General features: G+C 33.0%; 2 protein-coding genes across 3 annotated transcripts; one reads left to right on the top strand and one right to left on the bottom strand.

The window, feature by feature from the left end:
- Positions 1-4,374: 4,374 nt before the first annotated feature.
- On the top strand, positions 4,375-6,217 carry LOC131047238 (putative UPF0481 protein At3g02645). Its single transcript, XM_057981099.2, has one exon. The coding sequence runs from the start codon at positions 4,375-4,377 to the stop codon at positions 6,196-6,198; it is 1,824 nt and encodes a 607-aa protein (XP_057837082.2). The 3' UTR covers positions 6,199-6,217.
- A 14,829-nt stretch (positions 6,218-21,046) lies between these two features.
- Positions 21,047-23,638, bottom strand: LOC131047237 (protein SULFUR DEFICIENCY-INDUCED 1-like). Of its 2 annotated transcripts, none has more exons than XM_057981098.2 (5): positions 23,349-23,638; positions 23,028-23,240; positions 21,961-22,116; positions 21,772-21,833; positions 21,047-21,561 (listed from the first exon to the last, which is right to left on the bottom strand). In XM_057981098.2, exons 1-5 carry the CDS (start codon positions 23,448-23,450, stop codon positions 21,093-21,095), a joined length of 1,002 nt encoding a protein of 333 aa, XP_057837081.2. In that variant the 5' UTR covers positions 23,451-23,638; the 3' UTR covers positions 21,047-21,092. The 2 variants fall into 2 exon arrangements, with proteins under 2 accessions (XP_057837081.2, XP_059065009.1); XM_059209026.1 differs by having other exon boundaries at positions 21,410-21,557.
- Between the last annotated feature and the right edge of the window lie 279 nt (positions 23,639-23,917).

Here is a 23,917-nt window from a genome sequence, read left to right as displayed (position 1 = left end):
GCCTTATTTTGGCCTTATTTTGGCTTAGTACTGTACCCACACTTTTTACATCCAACATTCTATAAGTCCATGTTAACAATTAGGAGTCACTAATTGAGAGTGAGATATAGATTTTTTCAATAAAGAATTGAGCATGGGAGATGAAGGTGATAGATGAAGGAGTGTAATACTAATCATTTAGTTTACCTATTTATTTATCACGTCATTAGAACCTACAAATTTTAGGGTATAATTCATTTTTTTAAGAGATAAAAAATTCATTATCAATAGATAATTAAAACTCCTTGTGAAAATTTACAAACTGATTTCGCAAACATATATCTTTCATAATTTTCATATGCATATATCCAATTCATGAACCAATCATTAGGTTTTGGAATAGATTGTGAAGTTCCTTGATCCATTATCAGAATGATTGAAAAAACACACACACACACATATATATATATATAATTTTAAAAAAACTATAGAATAAAAATAATGCATCTGTATATTCAGCCAATGCTCCTGAAACGTATCTGTTCCACACTTGTTCTGTAGATATCGCCCTGACTAAAGTGGCTCAAATTTTGGAACGTGTAACTTGCAGATTATTCGTACCAGGGAATATCGTATTGCAAACTGTGACCCGTCATCTTTCACGTTTTTGCAGTAATAGATTAAAATAAATTAAACTCTGCATTTTTTCAACGACCTCGATCTTTTCACGTGTTATTTTTGTGGGCATCACGAAAGCTTTTTTTAGTTATTTCTCGAGAGAAATAAAAAATGAAATTTACGAATTTGGAAAATTAAAATAGTAGAGAATAAAAAATAAATAATTTGAACAATGGAAAGAATAGATTATCTGAATTCAAAATTGTCCAAATATACTTGAATAATCTCTTTCAAAAAAAATCTGCGGAAGGTAAATTTATTATTTCTTTTTAAATATATATTTAGAAAGTAAACACTTTCCAGAAATATGAACCACGTTAAAGCATACACACCAAGCTTTTACTAATGTGTACTGTACATTGGGCCCCACTTTCAAATGTTTCCGTTCCATTTACGCCTCTGTTCCAACGACTGTGTACGCCTCTTTTATCTTGTAAACGGAATCTTTTTTATTTTCAGTTTCAATTGTCGTTCGTTTGGTTAAGTTGTTGCAGGTTTGTAAAATTTTCAATATCAATTTTTTAATATATTAAAGATAAATTGTACTAATTTTTTAAAATTATTTATCTAGCATACTTTTTATTTACTAACAAAATATGAAATATAAAATATAAATTTTAATTTATAAAATATATAATTTCATATTGAGAGTTAAATTTTAAATATTTTACATATAATAAAGGTAGAAATATATAATATAATGTAAAATGTAAAATTAAAAAATGTAAGATTTAATGTCATATATACAAAATAGTTTTATATTCATCAAATTAATTTAATTTAAAATAGATATTAAAACGGTGAAATCTAGCCGAATAACAAACAAAGTGAAAATTTTATAAATTTGATAAAATAGATAATATAAAGCTCACTAGTAAAATTTAATTTTGAAGTATAAAATATACACTTCAATATAAAAAATACAGTTCTTTCAATCTATAGTTTTATAATATATTTTGCACGTAATTTTAAAATATATTTTACATATAGTTTCAAATATATTTATAAAACAAAGAGTATAATAAAAAAATGATAATATAAAATTCTAACATAAATTAAATTAAAAATTTAATATATTTAAAATTTGTATAAATTTGACTATAATATAAAGTATATAAAAATAAATTTAAGAAAAATATAGAATTAAATGTTTAATTGTGAAATATTAATGTAAAATGTAAAGATTAATGTAAGAGAATACATAAAATTAATATCAAATATTATATACAAAAAATTATGAAAAATAAAGATTATATATTTTAATTTTATTAAAAAATAATTAAATATTATACGACTTAATTTTCTATAAGTAGTGACAAAATTTTTGAGAAAAAGAATAAGAGAAAATAATTATAGAAAGAATGAACTCTATCAAATTGTTAAAAAATAAAAAAGATAGCAATATCTAAGAATAAACAAATGACAATAATTTGAAAGTTTAAAATTTTACAAAATAAAAGAATAGCAATCTCTAAGAATAAATAAATCACAATAAAATTAAAGTATTGAAGAAAAGAGGAGAAAGATAAATAGAATGAACAAGAGAAATAACCATGTTAGTTTCTATTCTGAATTTTGAGTAAGAAACTTGATATTTTGTGAATCCTTGTCACTTCAAAAATTTCATTCAAATTGTCCACCTTCAATTTCTAATGTATGTGGTAGAATATATGTAACTGAAACCTCTAAATTAAAAATAATTAACAATTACTAGTTGGAAAAAGAATTATATATGTTGTAAAGGTATTATAGGAAAATAATTATCTTCTCTTATTAACTTTATATACAAAATTTATCCAAGAGGAGGTAGTGCAATGAAACATAAACTTAAAATAATTCTCACATTGTTGATTGTATGACATTACTTAATTCTCAACTATTTAATAGTTATTTATATTAGTTTTATTTCATTCTTTCACTTCTTTAATTTGTTTCTTAGGAATATCATTGTCTTATTTGGTAATTGTTTCAATCACATTTCTCTCACATTTTCTCATTATTCTAGTATTAATTTACAAATTGTTACTATAAGTATAATAATTATAAATATGAATGCCTTTTGGGTTGACTAATGCACCAAGTACTTTCATGAGATTGATTAATGAGGTATTGAAGAAATTATTGGGTAAGTTTGTTATTATGTATTTGAATGACATTTTGATTTTTAGTATGACAAAAGAGGAGAATTTGTTGCATTGAAGACAAGTTTTGCAGAGGTTGAGAGAAGAGAAGTTGCTGATAAATCTTAAGAAGTGAAGTTTCATGAAGGAAGAGTTAGTCTATTTGAGATTTAAATATTTTTTTGAAATTATATGTAAAATATATTTGAAAACTATATATTGAAAGAATTGTATTTGTAAAATTTAGGATTTAATAGTGAGCATTATATTATGGTCTTTCAATTATAAAAAATATATACTTTTACATTATATAATATATTTTACATTTTGTACATTTTATATTAATATCATATTTAATATTAAAAATTTAACTTTACATTATAAATTGAATTAAATATTTAATATTTTATTTAAATGATATATTTTAAGTTCAAATTTATGTTTTATATTTAACTTAATTATATTATAAAAATTAATTTTAAATGTATTAAAACAAAATATTACTATTATACAATGTTGAGATAATCTTCTAAAACAGATTTCTACATTAATATTATACAATATACTATTGATAATAATAAAATATATTATTAATTAGAATAATGAAAATAATAATCTAATAATTTTAACATTAATAATATAAAATTAACATTTTTATAATACCAATAAAATATAAGATTATATTATACTTAAGATTGAAAGCCATTTCATTGAATAAATATTAATGTAAGACAATACAAAACAATAGAATATATAGATGTGAAAAAATGGTATAATGAATATTAATATAATGAATCTTAATACAATGTAATTAGGGTTAGGACTATTATTCAATTAATGTTTAATTAAAGTTATAAAAGAAATTTTTGAGTTTGGATTAAATTATGGTTATAGTTCAAACATGGTTAGGGTAAGGATTTAATTCGTGTAAAGGTTAGCTATAAAGTTAAATTGAAATTAAGATTAAGGATCAATTAGGGTTATAGGTAAAACTTTTGATTTAGGGTTAGGATTAAATTATGGTTAGTATTCAAAGAGGTTAGGAATACAATTTAATTAAGATTAGAGTTATAATTGAAATTATAGACAAGACTTTTATTAGAGTTAAAATAGGGTTAGGGTAAGGGTTAAGATTAGTGTATAATTTAGATTAAGGATTATTATGCATTAAATTTACCATTCAATTAAATTTATAATTAACATTCAATTAGTATTATAGTTAGGATTTAAATTAGATTACAACTTAATTAAGATAGGATTCAATTAAAATTACTGTTACAAAATTATTAATCTCTTCTATTTGCTAATTGTACTCAATTACTATTACAAATTAATATAATTTTGATATATATATAATTTATTTGATCTCTACTACTACAATCATCTGAATCTATTTTAACTCGTTGTGTTTTGTTTACAATATAAAAAATAGGGAATATTATATAACAAAAACCTTGACTCTTTACAGATTTTAGGTTAGCTACCTTTATCATGGGCCCTCTGTCCACAGTGTACGAATTGTGTGCAAGTAACACGAAGTCTTGGGACATTGAATGGAATCCTTTGAGGAAAGCATTTACCATGTGAAGCTGCACCTATGGAAATATCTGTCAAACGAAGATTGTTTTGTTCTTTCACTTTGACCCTGAGGCCAAGGCTTCATATACGATCGTGTGCCCAAGCGTTTTCCATATTTGAGCCTTCTATTACAAAATTTTCATCCCCTCTGCGTCAAGCTGCTTCCCGTGATCTCCCACCCATTTTCCTCTTTGAATCGATGGTAATAATGAACGGAGATGAAGCAAAGATCGATGAAGATCGATGGATTATTCAAATCAAGGAAAGTCTGCAAGTCCATGGCGAGCAAGAAGAAGAAAATGAGATTTCTATATCTATATTTTGTGTGCCCAAGGAGTTGCTTGCAGCGAAACCAGAAGCATATATTCCGCAGTGCGTCTCCATCGGACCATATCACTATTGGAGATATGAACTGCACGGAACAGAGAGATATAAAGTTGCTGCTGCGAGAAGATTTCAGAAGACAATCAGTGACTGTAAGTTCGAATCTGTAGTGGAAGAGGTGAAGAAGAGTAGTTGGCAGATCAGGAACTGCTACCATAAATATGTGGACTACAAGGATGATACCTTGGCATTGCTTATGGCCTTGGACACCTCCTTCGTGCTCGAGTGCTTGCATTTCTACACAGAACAGCCGGACCAGGCTTCTTCACAAGTATTTTCCAGAGTGAAGAGTTTGGGCGGACTCTTAGACCCATCCGGCAGAAGCGCAACGCACAATGAAATAATGAGAGATCTGATGAAGCTTGAGAATCAACTTCCTTTATTCCTCTTGCAGAAGTTGCTAGAGATGCAATTGGGTTCTCAAGATATGGCAGAAGAAAGGCTATGCAATCTGGTAAGAATTGCTTGTGAAGAATGGTCTCCATTTATGTTCAAGATACCAGAAAGTTCAAGGCTGCGTATAAAAGAGAGGGGCCACATACTGGAGGTTCTCTATTACTCCATTGTCCCTGAAGCAGCCATGGACGATACCATTTCCAACAGGAATGAGAACGAAAAAAATCTGCAGTTGGGCGGTTCTCTTTTACTGTATTACGTAAGACGTGCTCTGAAAGCCTTATGGAAGGCTGTCGCGTTTTTAAAAGTCCGGCTTGCTAAGCTGCATTCGGCTCTCCCTCAGCTTCTGTTAAAAAGAATACCTGTCCAGTTGCCCACGCGCCTTGCTTCCACTATTCAAAATCTCTCAAATCAGCGCAAAGATGAAAAGCATGAAGAAAAAGAAGAGGAAAGAGGATCCTCCTCTGCGGAAACTCCTCCTACGCGCGACGAACTGGCAATTCCCTCAGTCTCAGATTTATACTCAGCAGGAGTTAAATTCCTTCCTACCGATGGAGACCTCAACACAATTCTCTTCGACCCAACGACTGCAACTCTTTATCTTCCCAAATTGAGGTTGGATTCCAACACAGAAGTAGTTCTCAGAAATCTGGTGGCGTTCGAAGCTTCTGCGGCTCCTGGTGCTTTGATTTTCACTCGCTACACAGATTTCTTGAACGGTATCATCGACACAGACGAAGATGTTCGGCTGTTGACGAAGAGTGGGATTCTTTTCAACCACCTGGAAGACGGCGGCCAAGTGGCAAGCCTGTGGAACGGCATGGGCAAATGTGTGAAATTGCCGAAAGTTAAATATTTGGACCAAGTTATAGCAGACATCAACAAGTATTATAACAACAGATGGAACGTTGCTGCGAAGAAGTACATAAACAAGTACATATTTAGTTCATGGAAGCTACTCACTGTTGTGTCCGCAGGCCTACTTTTGCTTGTGACTTGTTTACAAGGTTTCTGTTCTGTGTACGACTGTAAAGGTTTGCGGAGCAGCACCAGTATTTCATAGGACGAAGGCGAATGGGAGAGCGTCCCAATCCTGACGAAGGCGAATTTACTGTGGAATTACAACTCTTTTCTTTTGGCCGGTTTGAATTCGTGTTACATTGTAATATATTATGATTCTCATATAGGTAGTTGTAGACCCCTTTCAAGAGGCGTAATTTCTTTTCTTTCTATTTAGTCCAAGATTTAGGTACAGCAATTCTATTTTAAAAACACTAGTGGATTCCTGCTTATTTAGAATAGACATGTACTTTTGCCTCTTTATAAAATTCATTACTTACACATTTTAATAATGGAGTTGGATCTAGAAATGAGTAATTTTATTTTAGAAATGTTCAGTGGGAACTCCTACATTAAATGGCATAGGTTCTAAAGTATTATTAAATTTTTATTATTGAAATTATTTTAGTTTTTATTAAATTTATTTTATGATAATACTTGATTAATTTTTATGGAGCTTAATTAAATGATTTGTACAAATATAAATAAATATTAATTGATATTTATAAGTGGGTAATATGAAAACTTATATAGTATATATGTAAATGTTATTCCAATTTCCAATTTAATGAACAAGTTATATGCAAGATGGTGTATTTCAGATTTAGGTATTATGACTGACAATAATATTGTTGTCTTTCTTTTGCTGCATGTATGGAGGATGAACATGTATCGATTTCATTGTCATCCCCTTTCTTTTGAATGATGCATATATAATAAGGTAGTCACGATCAAGTGGCACCTTGATCGGACATGTCTTTTAGACATGTCCAACCAAGATGTCACTTGGTCATGACTCTTCCATATGGCAACCAATGCATTCGGTGTCTATGATAACTAATGTGTGCCATTGTAAACACACCAGATAATGAATCGGTATCAAAGAAAACAAGCCTCATAACTAATTCGGGTCAATTCTAATATAACCCGATTATATATCAATAATGTTTTGGACATGTATTAATTGCAATTCGATAGTGAAGAGGTTCGATATATAAATCATTCAAAATATCTGAAGTCTGGTCTCCTATATTCACATACTCCAATTGGATCACATTTTTGTCTACCATATCTCTCATGTAATGGTATGGAATCTCAATATGCTTGGATCTATCATGGAACACTGGATTCACTAAAAGTTTTATGCAACTTTGATTGTCGCAATGGATAATAGTAGGCTTCATAGGATCACCAAACAATCCCACAAGTAATTTTCTAAGCCAAACTGCTTCTCGAGTAGCCATGGAGGCCGCAATGTATTCAGCTTCGGTGAAACTTTACGCTACAGAAGACTGCTTTCTGCTGATTCAGGATATCATGGCTAATCCAAAACTGAAGCAGCACCCAGAGGTGCTTTTCCTATCAGTCACACTTCGAGCCCAATCTAAATCTATGAATCCGTGTAGATTAAGATCAACTTTCTCATACTTGAGACCAAGATTCAAGGTGCCTTGTAAATATCTCATAATGTGTTTTACTGCAACCAGGTGTATCTCCTTTGGCTCACACATAAATTGACTCAAAGCATTCACTGCATAGCAGATATCTGGTCTTGTATTTACCAGCTACATAAGAGACCCAATCATCTACCTGTATAGAGTGGGGTCAGAAGAAGGTGATTCTGCTGCTGCTTCTTTAAGTTCATGAAGATTGGTTTCCATTGGAGCGGTCATGGGTTTGCAGTTTAGCATTCCAAATCTCTTCAAGATGTCCAAGGTATACTTGCCTTGGTTTAGGATAATGTTATCAGAATTCTGCCAAACTTCCAACCCTAGGAAATAATGAAGGAATCCCAAATCCTTCATATCAAATTCTTTAGATAGATCTTTCTTGCATTGATCTATAAGGTGATCTTCTCCTGTGATTAATAAGTCATCAACATACAAAATCAATATTAGCATATCACCTTTGTTCTGTTTGTAGTAGAGATTAGGATCTGCATCATTTTTAGAGAAACTTAGTTTTGATAGATATGTATCAATTCTTTCATACCAGACCCTGGGAGCCTGTTTAAGCCCATATAGATCTTTCTTGAGTCTACACACATGAGACTCTATATGATGAATCTCAAACCCTTCAGGTTGCTCTAGGTATACTTCTTCAAATATCTCTCCATTAAGAAAAGTTGTCTTTACATCCATTTGGTGTACCTTCCATCCCTTTGTTGCTGCAATGGCCAACACAGTCCTTACTGAGGTATATCTGGCTACAGGAGCAAATGTCTCTTCATAGTCTATTCCTTCCTTTTGAGAGAACCCTCTGGCTACAAATCTTGCCTTATGTTTTTCAATACTGCCATCTAGTGCATGTTTGATCTTAAAAAGCCTTAAACAACAGATTTCTTAGTTGGCCTAGGAACAATCTCCCATACATCATTTTTCATTATGGATTGATACTCTTCAAACATAGCATCCTTCCATACTTGATGTTTAAGGGCATCGATTACATTGTCAGGTTCATTTTTAGATAGATCATTCATAAGAGCAACATAGCTAGTAAATTTATTAGGATTTTTTCTTTCTCTGAAGGTTCCTGAAGGAGCAGCAAACCTTTGAGCTTCTTCTACTATTTTGGTGGCCCATAGTGGTCTTTTCTTGAGAATTATAGGTGAGTGTTCATTTTCATTTTTAGTTTCATCTAGATTCTTCCTCTGAAACTCAGAAGCATGATCTTCATCTAAGTTAGAAATAGGGACATAGATTTCAAGTTCTATGGAGCTCTAAGCTCTTTTGAAGTCTAAGTCTTCCTCAAAGATTACATCCCTACTTAGGTCAATATTTCTTTGACCAGGTACATAGATTCTATAGGATTTGGAGGTTTCATTATATCCTACAAGCATTCCTCTTTTTCCAGAGGGGTCTAATTTTAGTCTTTTTTCTTTAGGTACATGGATATAGACAGGACACCCAAATATCCTAAGGTGGCTGATATCTGGCTTAATTTTAGTGAATACTTTTTCATGACTTTTATTTTCAAGATGAGAGAGTGGGTATCTATTTTGTATATATACAGTGGTGTTGGATGCTTCTGCCAAGAGATTTGTGTTAAGGTTTTGATCTAGAATCATGGCCTCGACAGCTTCGACTATAGTCCTATTTTTTCTTTCAGCTACCCCATTTTGTTGGGGGTTATAAGGTATAGTAAGCTCCCTCTTAATCACATTATCTCTACAAAATTCTCTAAATGAATCTGATGTGTATTCTCCCCCATTGTTAGTTCTTAGGGTTTTAACTTTTTTTCCAGAGTAGTTTTCAGTTAGTGATTTAAATTCTTAAAACCTAGAGAGGATCTCTTCTGATTCTTTACATTTTAGAAAGTAGATCCAAGTCTTCCTAGAGTAGTCATCAACAAATATTACATAATACAAGAATCCCTCTAGAGAGGGTACAGACATAGGTCTGCATACATCAGAATGAACTACCTCTAGAACTTTACTAGTTTTCCTAGTACTATTTTGGAATGTACCCTTGGTATTTTTACCTAGGGCACATTCTTTGCATGCCCCTGAATGATCTTATTTTAACTTAGGTAGACCTGTGACAAGGATTTCCATTGAAGATAAAGCCCTAAAATTCAGATGGCCTAATCTTCTATGCCAAACTTCATTTGCATTAGTGGCTTCATGGATTAGGGCTAGGTTGGGTTCTATGCACAACTCATACAAATAGCCCTGTCTCTGTCCAATGGTCTTTGCCTTCTTGATGGAAGAGTTATTTGGCCAAGTCAATACTCTATTGTCCATGAATGTTACTCAGTATCTATTATCTTCCAGTGTCGATATAGAGACTAGATTCCTTTTGATGTCAGGGACATATAGTACTCCTTCGAGTCGTAAGGATATGCTTGTCTTCAATTTGATGGTGCAGGTTCCCATTCCTCTGACTAGATGTGTGGAGTCATCTCCGATGGTTACTTCCTCATTTCTCTCCTCTGTCATGGAGTCAAGTACTTCTCTTAACCCTGTGATGTTCCTAGATGAACCACTGTCAATCACCCATGAGTTGATCTTGTTAGAAGCTTTGTTTTGTGAGTGCTCAGTAGAATACATGCTTTCCGGAGTCATCTTCCCCTTTAGTATTTCCTGCTTTGGCAAATGTATTAGGTTGCTTGGTTCTTTCGGGGCACCTTGCAACATAGTGTCCAAACTGATCACATATGTAACATTCGATGTGAGATAAGTCCTTCTTTGAAGTGGTCTTGCCTTGACGACCTTTTCTCCTCCTAAACTGCCATTTCTTGTTTTGCTTGGTGGAGTTAGTGTTTAGGACTTGTAGGTCTTCATCTATATTGTTATGTTTTATTCCTTTCTTATTCAGTGTAGATTCCTCTTGGAGACAGTCATCTCTTAGTCTTTCAAACTCATGATATTTGTCCCTTGCACTGATGCCCTAGACAAATGTTTCCCATGTACTAGGTAACCCATCTAGAGCAATGAGTGTTAACTCTTTTCTCTGGATCTCATATCGTAGAGTAGCTAGTTCATCTCTTAGATTTGAGATCCTCATGAAGTAGGCATTTACTATCTCTGCTTTGTTCATGGTTATATGATTGATTTCTCACTTCAAGGCCAGAGTTCGACTTGCATTTGATATCTCAAATGTGTTCACAAGTGCTTTGAACATTTCAAAAGCCATTTCATCTTTCTTTATAATGGGCGTTATGTTATTTCTCACCCCATCAACAATAATCTTGATTTCTATTTAATTTCCTTCTAACCATGATGTTTTTTCAGGTTTGGTGTCTGGTTCCGTAGATTCAATCTTGAAAAAAGTTTCGACTTTGCTCTCCCTTAGAATCATCATGATTATAAACTTCCATGCGGATAAATCATCACCCACACCAAGTCTATCTACAAATCTCATAGCATTGGCCATTAGAGAAATAGAATGTTTGATATAAACTAGTTCTTAAATTTTCCACAAAATTGAATAGCCTTAGGTTCTATAACTTGGCTCTGATACCATGTAAATGTTATTGCAATTTCCAATTTAACGAACAAGTTATATGCAAGATGGTGTATTTCAGATTTAGGTATTATGACTATGACAATAATATTGTTGTCTTTCTTTTGCTGCAGGTATGGAGGATGAACATGTATCGATTTCAATGTCATCCCCTTTCTTTTGAATGATGCATGTATAGTCAGGTAGTCATGATCAAGTGGCACCTTGATTGGCCATGTCTTTTAGACATGCCCGACCAAGCTGTGACTTGGTCGTGACTCTTCCATATGGCAACCAATCCATTCTGTGTCTACGATAACTAATGTGTGCCATTGTAAAGACACCTAATAATGAATCGGTATCAAAGCAAACAAGCCCGATAACTAATTCGGGTCAGTTCTAATATAACCCGATTATATATCAATAATATTTTGGACATGTATTAATTGCAATTCGATAGTGAAGAGGTTCGATATAGAAATCATTCATATGAAATATATATCTGCATTACCGTCTTTCTTCATTTGATATAAACAGATAGGTATATGGTTTTATCTGATCGATGCTACCTGAATCAACACTCCCTCTTAGCTAGGGAGGATAAAGTTACCATATCTATCATCTTATTTCTTATGATGGTCAAGATTCCTTATGAGGTTTCATAGTCTTACTCTACATAGGATTATACCATTCAATTATGAAGTATCACCTAAACATGTGATACAAGTGGTTAGTCAATTTGTACTGACATGATATCACCTAAGCACGTGATATCAATATTGCCTACACACGCAATACTAAGGATAATCATATGAAAATAATTAAATTTTCAAGATATCCAAGTTGTGATAAGTGCACTAGCATTCTATTTCAAATGTGATATCACAACACAATCATGGCACATCCATGACATACCAGAAATCCTATCATGATAACTAGTTTGAACATCATAAGATCGTCACCTTATGATGTTCCCATATAAGTGTACAATATTTGAGAAGTCGTCACTTCTGTAATATGAACACAGGGGGTTACACCCATAGAAGTCTTAACACGACAAAGAAGTTTACACATTAAACATCTTATTGATATGCAAGTAAAGGTTACAAAATAGATTACCTTTCTATCATACCCAAACCTTTTCTGAAGTGATCAACCTTCACTCTAGAAAGGGGTTTGGTCAGAATATCTACAGTCTGGTCTCCTATATTCACATACTCCAGTTGGATCACATTTTTGTCTACCATATCTCACACATAATGGTATAAAATCTCAATATGCTTGGATCTATCATGGAACACTGGATTCACTGAAGGTTTTATGCAGCTTTGATTGTCGCAATGGATAATAGTAGGCTTCATAGGATCACCAAAAAATCCCACAAGTAATTTTCTAAGCTACACTACTTCTTGAGCAGCCATGGAGGCCACAATGTATTCAGCCTCAGTGGAACTTTGGGCTACAGAAGACTGCTTTCTGCTGATCCAGGATATCATGGCTAATCCCAAACTGAAGCAGCACCAAGAGGTGATTTTCCTGTCAGTCAAACTTCTAGCCCAATCTGAATTTCTGAATCAATGTAGATTAAGATCAACTTTCTCATACTTGAGACCAATATTCAAGGTGCCTTGTAAATATCTCATAATGTGTTTTACTATAACCAGGTTTATCTCCTTTGGCTCACACATAAATTGACTCAAAGAATTCACTGCATAGCAGATATCTAGTCTTGTATTTACTAGGTACATAAGAGACCCAATCATCTGCTTGTATAGAGTGGGGTCAGAAGAACGTGATTCTGCTGCTCCTTCTTTAAGTTTATGAAGATTCCTTTCCTTTGGAGCGGTCATGGGTCTGTAGTTTAGCATTCCAAATCTCTTTAGGATGTCCAAGGTATACTTGCCTTCATTTAGAATAATGTTATCAGAATTCTACCATACTTCCAACTGTAGGAAATAATGAAGGAATCCCAAATCCTTCATATCAAATTCTTTGGATAGATCTTTCTTGCATTGATCTATAAGGTGATCTTCTCCTGTGATTAATAAGTCATCAACATATAAAATCAATATTAGCATATCACCTTTGTTCTATTTGTAGTAGATATTAGGATCTGCATCATTTTTAGAGAAACTTAGTTTTGATAGATATGTGTCAATCCTTTCATACCAAGCCCTAGGAGCCTGTTTAAGCCCATATAGAGCTTTCTTCAGTCTACACACATGAGACTCTACATGATGGATCTCAAACCCTTCAGGCTACTCTAGGTATACTTCTTAAGAGAACTCTCCACTAATAAAAGCTATCTTTACATCCATTCGGTGTACCTTCCATCCCTTTGTTGCTGCAATTGCTAGCACAGTCCTTACTGAGGTATATTTGGCTATGGGAGAAAATGTTTCTTCATAGTCTATTCCTTCCTTTTGAGAGAACCCTCTGGCTACAAATATTGTGTTATGTTTTTCAATACTGCCACCTGCTGCATGTTTGATCTTAAAAAGCCATTTAGAAGAAACAACAGATTTCTTAGTTGGCCTAGGAACAATCTCCCATACATCATTTTTCATTATGGATTGATACTCTTTAGACATAGCATCCTTCCATACTTGATGTTTAAGGGCATTACTTACATTGTCAAGTTCATTTTTAGATAGATCATTCATAAAAGCAACATAGCTAATAAAATTATTAGGCTTTTTGCTTTCTTTGAAGGTTCCTGAAGGAGCAGCAAACCCCTGAGCTTCTTCTAGTGTTTTGGTGGCCCATAGTGGTCTTTTCTTGAGATTTCTAGGTGAGTGTTCATTTTCATTTTTAGTTTCATCTAGATTCTACTTCAGAAACTCAGGATCAGGAGCTTCATCTAAGTTAGAAATAGGGACATAGATTTCTGGTTCTATGGAGCTCTGAGCTCTTTTGAAGGCTAAGTCTTCCTCAAAGATTACATCCCTACTTAGTTCAATATTTCTTTGACTAGGTACATAGATTATGTAGGTTTTGGAGGTTTCACTATATCCTACAAGCATTCCTCTTTTCCTAGAGGGGTCTAATTTTAGTCTTTTTTCTTTAGGTACATGGATATAGACAGGACACCCAAATATCCTAAGGTGGCTGATATCTGGCTTAATTTTAGTGAATACTTCCTCAGGAGTTTTATCTTTAAGATGGCAGTGTGGGCATTTATTTTGTATATATACAGTAGTGTTCGATGCTTCTGCCCAGAGATTTGTGTTAAGGTTTTGACCTAGAATCATGGCCTTGGCAGCTTCGACTATAGTCCTATTTTTTCTTTCAACTACCCCATTTTGTTGGGAGTTATAAGGTATAGTAAAATCCCTCTTAATCCCATTATCTCTACAAAATTCTCTAAACGAATCTGCTATGTATTCTCCCCCATTGTCAATTCTTAGGGTTTTAACTTTGTTTCCAGAGTAGTTTTCAGTTACTGATTTAAATTCTTTAAACCTAGAGAGGATCTCTTCTGATTCTTTATATTTCAAACAGTATATCCAAGTCTTCCTAGAGTAGTCATCAACAAATATTACATAATAGAAGAATCCCCCTAGAGAGGGTACAGACATAGGTTCGCATACATTAGAATGAACTAACTCTAGAACTTTATTAGTTTTCCTAGTACTATTTTGGAATGTACCCTTGATATTTTTACCTAGGGCACATCCTTTGCATGCCCCTGAATGATCTTATTTTAACTTAGGTAGACCTGTGACAAGGTTTTTCATTGAAGATAAAGCCCTAAAATTTAGATGGCCTAATCTTCTGTGCCAAACTTCATTTGCATTAGTGGCTTCATTGATTAGGGCTAGGTTGAGTTCTTTGCACAACTCATACAAATAGCCCTGTCTCTGTCCAATGGTCTTTTCCTTCTTGATAAAAGAGTTCTTTGGCAAAGCCAATACTCTATTGTCCATGAATGTCACTCTGTATCTGTTATCTTCCAATGTCGATATAGAGACTAGATTCCTTTTGATGCTAGGGACATATAGGACTCCTTCGAGTCATAAGGATATGCCTATCTTCAATTTGATGGTGCAGGCTCCCATTCCTCTGACTGGATGTGTGGAGTCATCTTCGATGGTTACTTCCTCATTTCTCTCCGCTATCATGGATTCAAGTACTTCTCTAAACCCAGTGATGTGCCTGCATGAACCACTGTCAACCACCCATGAGTTGATCTTGTTAGAAGCTTGGCTTGTGAGTGCTGAGTAGAATACATACTTTCCGGAGTCATCTTCCCCTTTAGTCTTTCCTTCTTTGGCAAATGTAACATGTTGCTTGATTCTTTCCAGGCACTTTGCAACATAGTGTCTGAACTGATCACATCTGTAACATTGGATGTGAGATAAGTCCTTCTTTGAAGTGTTCTTTCCTTGATGACCTTTTCTCTTCCTAAACTGCCTTTTCTTGTTTTGCTTGGTGGAGTTAGTGTTTAGGACTTGTAGGTCTTCATATATATTCTTATATTTTATTCCTTTCTTATTTAGTCTAGATTCCTCTTGGAGACAGTCATCTCTTAGTCTTTCAAACTTAGGATATTTGTCCCCTGCACTGATGCCCTAGACAAATGTTTCCCATGTACTAGGTAACCCATCTAAAGCAATGAGTGTTAACTCTTTGCTATGGATCTCATATCCTAGAGTAGCTAGTTCATCTCTTAGAGTTGAGATCCTCATGAAGTAGGCATTTACTATCTCTCCTTTGTTCATGGTTATATGATTGATTTCTCGCTTCAAGGCTAGAGTTCGACTTGCATTTGATATCTCAAATGTGTTCACAAGTGCTTTGAACATTTCAAAATCCATTTCATGTTTCTTTATAATGGGCATTATGTTATTTCTCACCCCATCAACAATAATATTGATTACTTTTTCATTTCCTTCTAGCCATGATGTTTTGTCAGGTTCGGTCTCTAGTTCCGTAGATTCAGTCTTGATAAAAGTTTCGACTTTGCTCTCCCTTAGATTCATCTTGATTCTAAACTTCCATGCAGAGAAATCATCACCCACACCAAGTCTATCTTCGAATCTCATAGCATTGGCCATTAGAGAAATAGAATGCTTGATATAAAGTAGTTCTTAAATTTTCCACAAAATTGAATAGCCTCAGGTTCTATAACTTGGCTCTGATACCATGTAAATGTTATTGCAATTTCCAATTTAATGAACAAGTTATATGCAAGATGGTGTATTTCAGATTTAGGTATTATGACTATGACAATAATATTGTTCTCTTTCTTTTGCTGCAGGTATGGAGGATGAACATGTATCGATTTCAATGTCATCCCCTTTCTTTTGAATGATGCATATATAGTAAGGTAGTCACGATCAAGTGGCACCTTGATCGGACATGTCTTTTAGATATGTCCGACCAAGATGTCGCTTGGTCGTGACTCTTCCATATGAAAACCAATCCATTCAGTGTCTACGATAACTAATCTGTGCCATTGTAAATGCACCCAATAATGAATCGGTATCAAAGAAAACAAGCCCAATAAGTAATTCAGGTCAATTCTAATATAACCCGATTATATATCAATAATGTTTTGGACATGTATTAATTGCAATTCGATAGTGAAGAGGTTTGATATATAAATCATTCATATGAAATATATATCTGTATTAGCATCTTTCTTCATTTGATATAAACAGAAAGGTATATGGTTGTATCTAATCATTGCTACTTGAATCAACAATATACATATAAAAGTTCGAGCATGACAATTACAATTGAAATAATTTCAAAAATCTTAGTTATGAACAACATGCACAAATTGAGCATCAAGTCAATCTAATGCTTTAAATTGGTCAATGGTCATGAGCAAAAATCCTTGCATAAGTAGGCAAGGAGGAGGAGAAGGTGAGGTGATTGGACATAACCACTGACTAACCCTCCAAACATGCAACATTTGTAGCTCACTTGACAAGTGTATGAGCAAGTGTTAGCAAGTGTGCAGGCACAAGGTGTCTCCACAAGAGAGGACGCTTGTCTACACCACATGAGGTGAGACAAATAATTCGACTAGCCTAAGTAAACTTTAACTAAGTGTGAAAAGGTCAAACCTAGTCTTAACTATTTTGATAATAACCTTGTTTACACTAATAACCCCCCTTAAGTTTAACTTAGGGATAAGTGAAACAAAAGATAATGGGTCCCGACTACTAGGCCATGTTAGGTACCCATGTACAATGAAATCTCTCATAAAAGGAGAAAGATAGAAAACCCAATGGGAAAAAACTATCCTCTAAAAAAGAGATAAGAAGAGAAGACCATGAAGTCCCCCCCCATAAAAGTAGAATATTCTCCACAGACGCCAAATTTGCACCAAGAAAAGGCAAAGTTTGCAACTTCGACATGCATTAGGGGTTCTGCATATATGCATCAGAATCAAAATCAACATCATCATCTTCTAGAGGGTCTCTCTAGTTCTCTCTCTCTTTCTATTTTCTCTCTTTTGGAGGATAGTTTTTCCCACTGGGTATTCTATCTTACTCCATTTATGAGAGTTTTCTTTGTACATGAGTACCTCATCAGGCTTCATGGTCAGGAATCATTTTCATTTGCATTGTACATGGGTACCTCACCAAGCTAGTAGCCAGGACCCAATTTTTTTTATTTTACTCACCTCAGCTATGCTTAAGGGGGGGTGTTAGTGTATATTCTTATACACATAGGCATTAAGCCTAGTTAGATGTCACTTGATACATACTCTCACGAGGTGTCAAGTTAGTTGAGAGTCTAGTAGAGGTGTCAACTCACAAACACCTCATTCTATATTTATGGTAGGCAACCCACCACAACTCCGAGTATGAGGAGTCATATCCTCATTTGTGGATTTTAGGTACCTTTCTTCTCTCCTATTTATGTACACCTTTTCTCATCTACTCAATAGGTCAATTACGCTCTGATACCATGAAATAATTTCTAGAATCTTAGAGATGAACAACAAGCACAAATTGAGCATGAATTCATTCTAATGCTTTAAGATTTCTCAACAATTATGAGCGAAAATTCTTGCATAAGTAGGCAAGGAGGAGAAGGAGGTGATATGGTTGGACACAACCATTGACTAACCCTCCAAACATGCAATGCTTGTAGCTCACTTGATAAGTATATGAGAAAGTGGCAAGTGTGCATGCACAAGGTGACTCCACAAGGGAGGACACATGTCTACACCACATGAGGTCAGACAACTAAATCAACTAGCATAAGTAAACTTAAACAAAGTGTGGAAAGGTCAAACCTAGTCTTAACAAGTTTGATAATAACCTTGTTTACACTAACAACAAGTAGTAAAATAAAGATGTAATATTCTATATTTGAAAAAGAATGATTTAATTGTTTTTGGTACAAATAATTAAATTTATGAATAAAAAGTTCTAAAGAGCATACAAAAGAATATTTAGATAGTCATAGTAATTACAATAAGAAAAAGAAGTCAAAAATGGTTCCACGGATCCACTAACTCCGGGAACACGTGACACTAACAAAATTCAAGAGAGAAATGCAATGATTAGTCCATATAATTTTGAATCAGATGTTAGAATTTTGAAATTTGATCAAGAGAAAGAGAATCCCAATCACAAACATTCCATCCTCAAGGAGCATATGAAGCCCATTTAGCTAAAGAGTCAACAACGGATATGGAAAAAAGAGATGGAGTTAATATATTGAGATTTAAATATTTTCTCTCCACCATATGATTCAAAGTCATTATCAAATATTTCTAATATTCTTGATAATTTCTAAAATATATCAAAGCATCATCTATATGGAATAGACAAATTTATCCAACATGCCTCTGAACAAATTATTCATAAAATCTTATGAGATTGTAGTGAGATTGGTCAACCTAAAAGGTAGAACTATGAACTCATAATGATTGTACCATGTTATGAAGGTAGTTCCAATCTCAACCTAAAAGGTAGAACTATGAACTCATAATGATTGTACCATGTTATGAAGGTAGTTTTATGCATGTCCTCATCACTAGTATTAAGTTGATGGTACTCTGAGCTTAGACACTTCTTTAAAAATATTGGTTTACATTTAAGTTAATCAAGGCATATAGATATGACTAAGCAATAGTCTTAAGTTAAGCATGATATATATAGATTTATCCAACATATCTCCAAACACATTATTCATAAATCATATGAAGTTGTAGTTAAATTGGTCAAGCTAAAAGACAATATTATGTACTCATATGCTTGTACCATGTTATGAAGGTAGTTTTATGAATTTACTTGTCATTAGTTTTAAGCCAATGGTATTCCAATGTTATATCCATCATTAAAAATATTTGTGTGCCTCTAAGTTAATTAACATAATTCTTCACGTGAATCAAGGAGTACCTCTTTTTAATTATTTTCTTGTTCACATCTAGTAATAGATGTACATTCTTATATTTCTATACAGCCTGCCTGAGAGAATGTCACTCCCCTTCCTTATTATGTTCTCCCAAATCCAATTCTTAATTATGGTCATCTATTGTTGTCATCTTCGTGTCCACCCTATCCATATTGTTGATTAATCATCTTAAAAATGGAGCATTTTCTAGTTGTACAACAACTCAATCATCATTCCTCTTCAAATTTCCAAGAATAAATTTTCTTGAGTTTTCCTTTCCCTTTTTCTCTAAGATGGATTCTATGGAAATAACCAATATTGTTAGACTTTTAATGTTTATATCATATACTAGTACCTCTATAAAATCTAATTTGAATTTTTTTCATCTTGGCCTTCTCCTCTCACATGTATTTAATGTAATTAAGTATTTTAAGATATCTACCTCATATTTTTCTTTTTTTTATTTGAATCACAAAGTTATTGAATGTCCTTGATCCTCGTATTGTGTCTATGTTTTTCTAGGAGATATTTATCTTAGAATGTGTCCTCAAAGAATTTTTAATTTACTCTTTAAGATGTAACTCCTCATACCAATTTTATTCTCTAACCATAACAAGGCTGAACCACATAAAGATAATATAATATATTTAAATTTTTCAATTGATGATAAACTCTTAGAGCTTAAATCATTTATTCTTGTTTAAAATTTAGGTCAAAAAGTTCTTACATTTTAATATTATTTAATTCTCATTTTCCCACAAATATTTTGAATTTAATAAAATTTGATCTTTTTAATATATTTTTACATTGATCAATTAGATTTAATCAACTTTTCTTGAAAAAATAAGGAAAGAATAATCTCTTCATTATAGAAGAGACATCTAAGTTAACATAGCATAGCATTACATGGTATCACATATAGAAAAATAACATCTAATAATCAAGCATTTAACAAACATGACATCTTTTGTATATATCCATGTCTAAACTTTTAGTCAAGAATGCAAAAAATTTGGGTACATGTTCATAGATCACTTTTAAACTACTAAGCTTATAAATTTCTTCAACTTAATAAGTCATATGATATTATTTTTAATACTTATTTCATGTAGTACAACCTGAGTTGGACTAGTGGTGGAGAACTTATGCTCTTGAAATAGAGGTCATGAGTTCAAATCCCACAAAGGGAGTAGGGTATGTACACCTTATCACCTTCGGCCCATTACCTATAAAAAAACACTTATTTCATGTAAAATTGATTACAATAATAAAGAAAATAAAAATTCTTCGTAATTTTGACAATCCAAAAATTAATAGTAAGATAATTTTTTATATAAGACCACTACATCAAATCATTTATTAAGAAACAAAATCTAATAACCAACATCTAACAAAATCACCATTTTCATAGACCAATATTATCTAAAATTTTAGCCAAAATTTTGCTAATATTGACATCTTTCTTTCCAATTATTGAGTTAAACAAGTCTTGGATTTAGTGACTTATTTAGTGTTCTTGAGTGAGAGCAACCAAGAAAACAAAGATGCATCTACTTAATTACGAAAGCAAATCAACTTTTACATAATTTATACATCAAGGAGAAAATTCATTAAGAGGAACTATTTCTTCAAATACTGGTAGTCGTCGATATTTTTTACAAGATGTATTCACCTCTGTGTTGATTCTAGCTTCCCAGTCAGCCATATTTAATAAATTGTCACCACTCAATAATTCTATCACATCACTAGAAGATGAGAAGAACCCAAATTTGTTGTTTGAATATTGTTTCTCTCCATCACTAAGAGAAGTAGATTCTTTTTCATAATCATCATGATTATGATTAAACACTGTTGACAAGGATCTTTTGAAGCCTTCATGCACTTGTAGATCTTGAATTTCATTCAACAATTTATTTGCTCGTTCCAATGATCTAACATCTTTTTCATGGAAGAAAACAACATTTTCTAATACCATACTTGCATCTTTTGTCTTGCCTTGCCTCATCAAGCACACACCCAAATTGCATGCCTTGTTGGCATCTACAGCATAATATAATGCCTTCCTACACAAAATTTTATTAACAAATTCACTATATTCAAAATTACTTGACATTGAATAATAAATAAATTATAATTATTTACATTGAGTATACAATTTCACATAAATGGTCAATAAATTGATAATAATACATCCAATATTTAGATCCTTCCTTTAAAGCATTATACCAAATATAAAATTTAAATTGAACAATATATAATCTCTAACACCATACCTATAAGCAACTTCAGCAGCAGGGTAATTGTGTTGTTGCATATATGCCCAACCTAAATTGCTCTGTCAACACAATCTATACAATCACTTGCCACTTTTATCCCTTCAAAAATACTAAACATAAAGAATGCAAACATAATATCTAGAAACACAAACTAGACATTAGTATAGTGTACGTGTATTTACATACCAAAATCCGACTGGTCTCTTCTTTAATGGAGAGTCGAAACTTCTTCCCATGTGAACGTGCTGTCTTAGTAGGATTACCATTAAAAGCAATTCCATGTTGAATAAGATGCAACTTCTTTTTGAATAGCACAATTTGCTCATCCACCCTTCCACATGTCTACAATGTACACAAAAAAGAATCCTAGTCTTTTTATACAAAAGTTCTTCCACATTAATTCTATAAATAACTTTAATGTTGTTTCCTGCAATTATATATATATACATACATACATATAAATATAATTATTAAAATTTATATATCTAATGACTATTTAGGTTTTTTAATATTTGAACGAAATGGTCGACAGCTCAGTAAAACAATTTGCTTAAATCTAAATAATTTAAAATTGAAATTTATTTTATTACTTCCAAACTTGCTCTTTATTCGAAAAAAAGAAAACAGAGACTACCAAATAAAGTGATAGCTCCTCTTATAGACAACAGTAGCTTCTATGGCCCATCATAATTGAAGCTTATCTACAGTCACAGTAAAACCATGATTGTTTTCATTGTAGCCATACGTGGACAAATTCCTCAATCAAACATTTAGGATTATCAGAGAAAACAGGAGATACTTCTATGGCCCATCACAATTAAAGCTTGTCCACATCTACAATACATTATCCTGAATTCATATGGTAGCAATGTTATAGATTTTCAAAGAAAATAAATATTCAATTGTACCAGATATGAACTTTCATATCAGTCTCCTCATTTAAAGACAAAATGATAATTAATCCATAAGAAATCTAAAAGTAAACCACCCATTTTCTAGATCAGAATATAAGAACTAAAAAGATATATACTATATTAGGCTAGTTTAATAAGAACAGACATCCTACTCTATGATATACCGCTATACCCTTTATCTGATTTCTTATATGATCTTTACCAGCCATACCCACAACCTGCTTTTCACTAAACTACTATTTCTTTTCAAATGTAATACAGAATTTCAAACTTCAATCTGTACCAAAGGAATTTCATATCATCTGAATGAATATACAGACAGATTGAGCATGTACATACCTTATAAAGATCAAGCAGAACATTGTCAAGTGATTCCTGAGCTTGCAGAGAGCAGCGGTGTCTGAAAGATTTGATTGCCTCAATGCCTTCATCTGCTCGCCCCAGCTGCTTCATGACAATGGCCATGTCCTTGAGTGCACTCTCAACACGGTCTCCTGCATTTATAGCCGCCCAAAACAGAGGTATAGCCTCCTCTGGATTCTTCTCTACAAGCTGTCAAATCCTAACTTTCTATCAGTTAAAAATGGGTGTTCACATCTATAAGAATTCTTATATGCTTAGTGAACAAAACAAGTAGTAGTGGCATTATAGAAAATATACCTGAACCTGCTTGGCCCTTACGTAGGGCGTGTCCCCAGTTGGAACCTTGTGCATAACACTGAACCCCTTCATGTGCTCTGAACTATAGTCTCTACCCATCATTTTTTATTACACCAGTGCTTGCGTGTTCAATGGGTTTCACCTTACAGGAGAATTTATACCAAATACTAAGCTCAGTACATTTCAATCTTAGGCTTTGAAATTGTAATCTACTCTAATAAAGAGAAAAATTCTATGAACAAATGATAGTAGACTAGTGGGTGTGGCCAAATTCAAGAGCCCGAATAGACACAAATACATTGTGTGTTGTCATTACTCCATAATGCAATGGATCTTCAACGCGATAGAAAGAAGATTCAATGAATCTGGACGGAAATGAGTCCGCATACGTTGGGTGGTTCATGAACTTTCCTAAACAATATTGTAAAGGCATTTTGTAAGGTACAGATTCATTCCAGAGTTCTTGGAATGGATGCTTAATGTTCTCTACAGAACTTGTGTGAGCCCATTGGGAAATTCGCAAAGAGTAATTAGCTTTGTAAGTGACTCCCAGAGGGCTTTTCTTACTA

The sequence above is a fragment of the Cryptomeria japonica genome, chromosome 7, assembly GCF_030272615.1.
Source record: "Cryptomeria japonica chromosome 7, Sugi_1.0, whole genome shotgun sequence".
NCBI classification, from domain to species: domain Eukaryota; kingdom Viridiplantae; phylum Streptophyta; class Pinopsida; order Cupressales; family Cupressaceae; genus Cryptomeria; species Cryptomeria japonica.
Note: the sequence above shows the minus strand (reverse complement) of the source record. Positions and strands in the feature narration are given on the sequence as shown.

What these genes read in the sequence shown, in the direction of transcription:
- LOC131047237 (XM_057981098.2), bottom strand. Translation starts at nt 23,450, where the DNA reads ATGATGGGTAGAGACTATAGTTCAGAGCACATGAAGGGGTTCAGTGTT. An exon ending in TAAGGGCCAAGCAGGTTCAG is followed by an intron (nt 23,241 to 23,348) that starts GTATATTTTCTA and finishes AGGATTTGACAG; the next exon opens with CTTGTAGAGAAGAATCCAGA. An exon ending in AAGAGACCAGTCGGATTTTG is followed by an intron (nt 21,834 to 21,960) that starts GTATGTAAATAC and finishes TTGTGTTGACAG; the next exon opens with AGCAATTTAGGTTGGGCATA.
- LOC131047238 (XM_057981099.2), top strand. Translation starts at nt 4,375, where the DNA reads ATGGAAATATCTGTCAAACGAAGATTGTTTTGTTCTTTCACTTTGACC.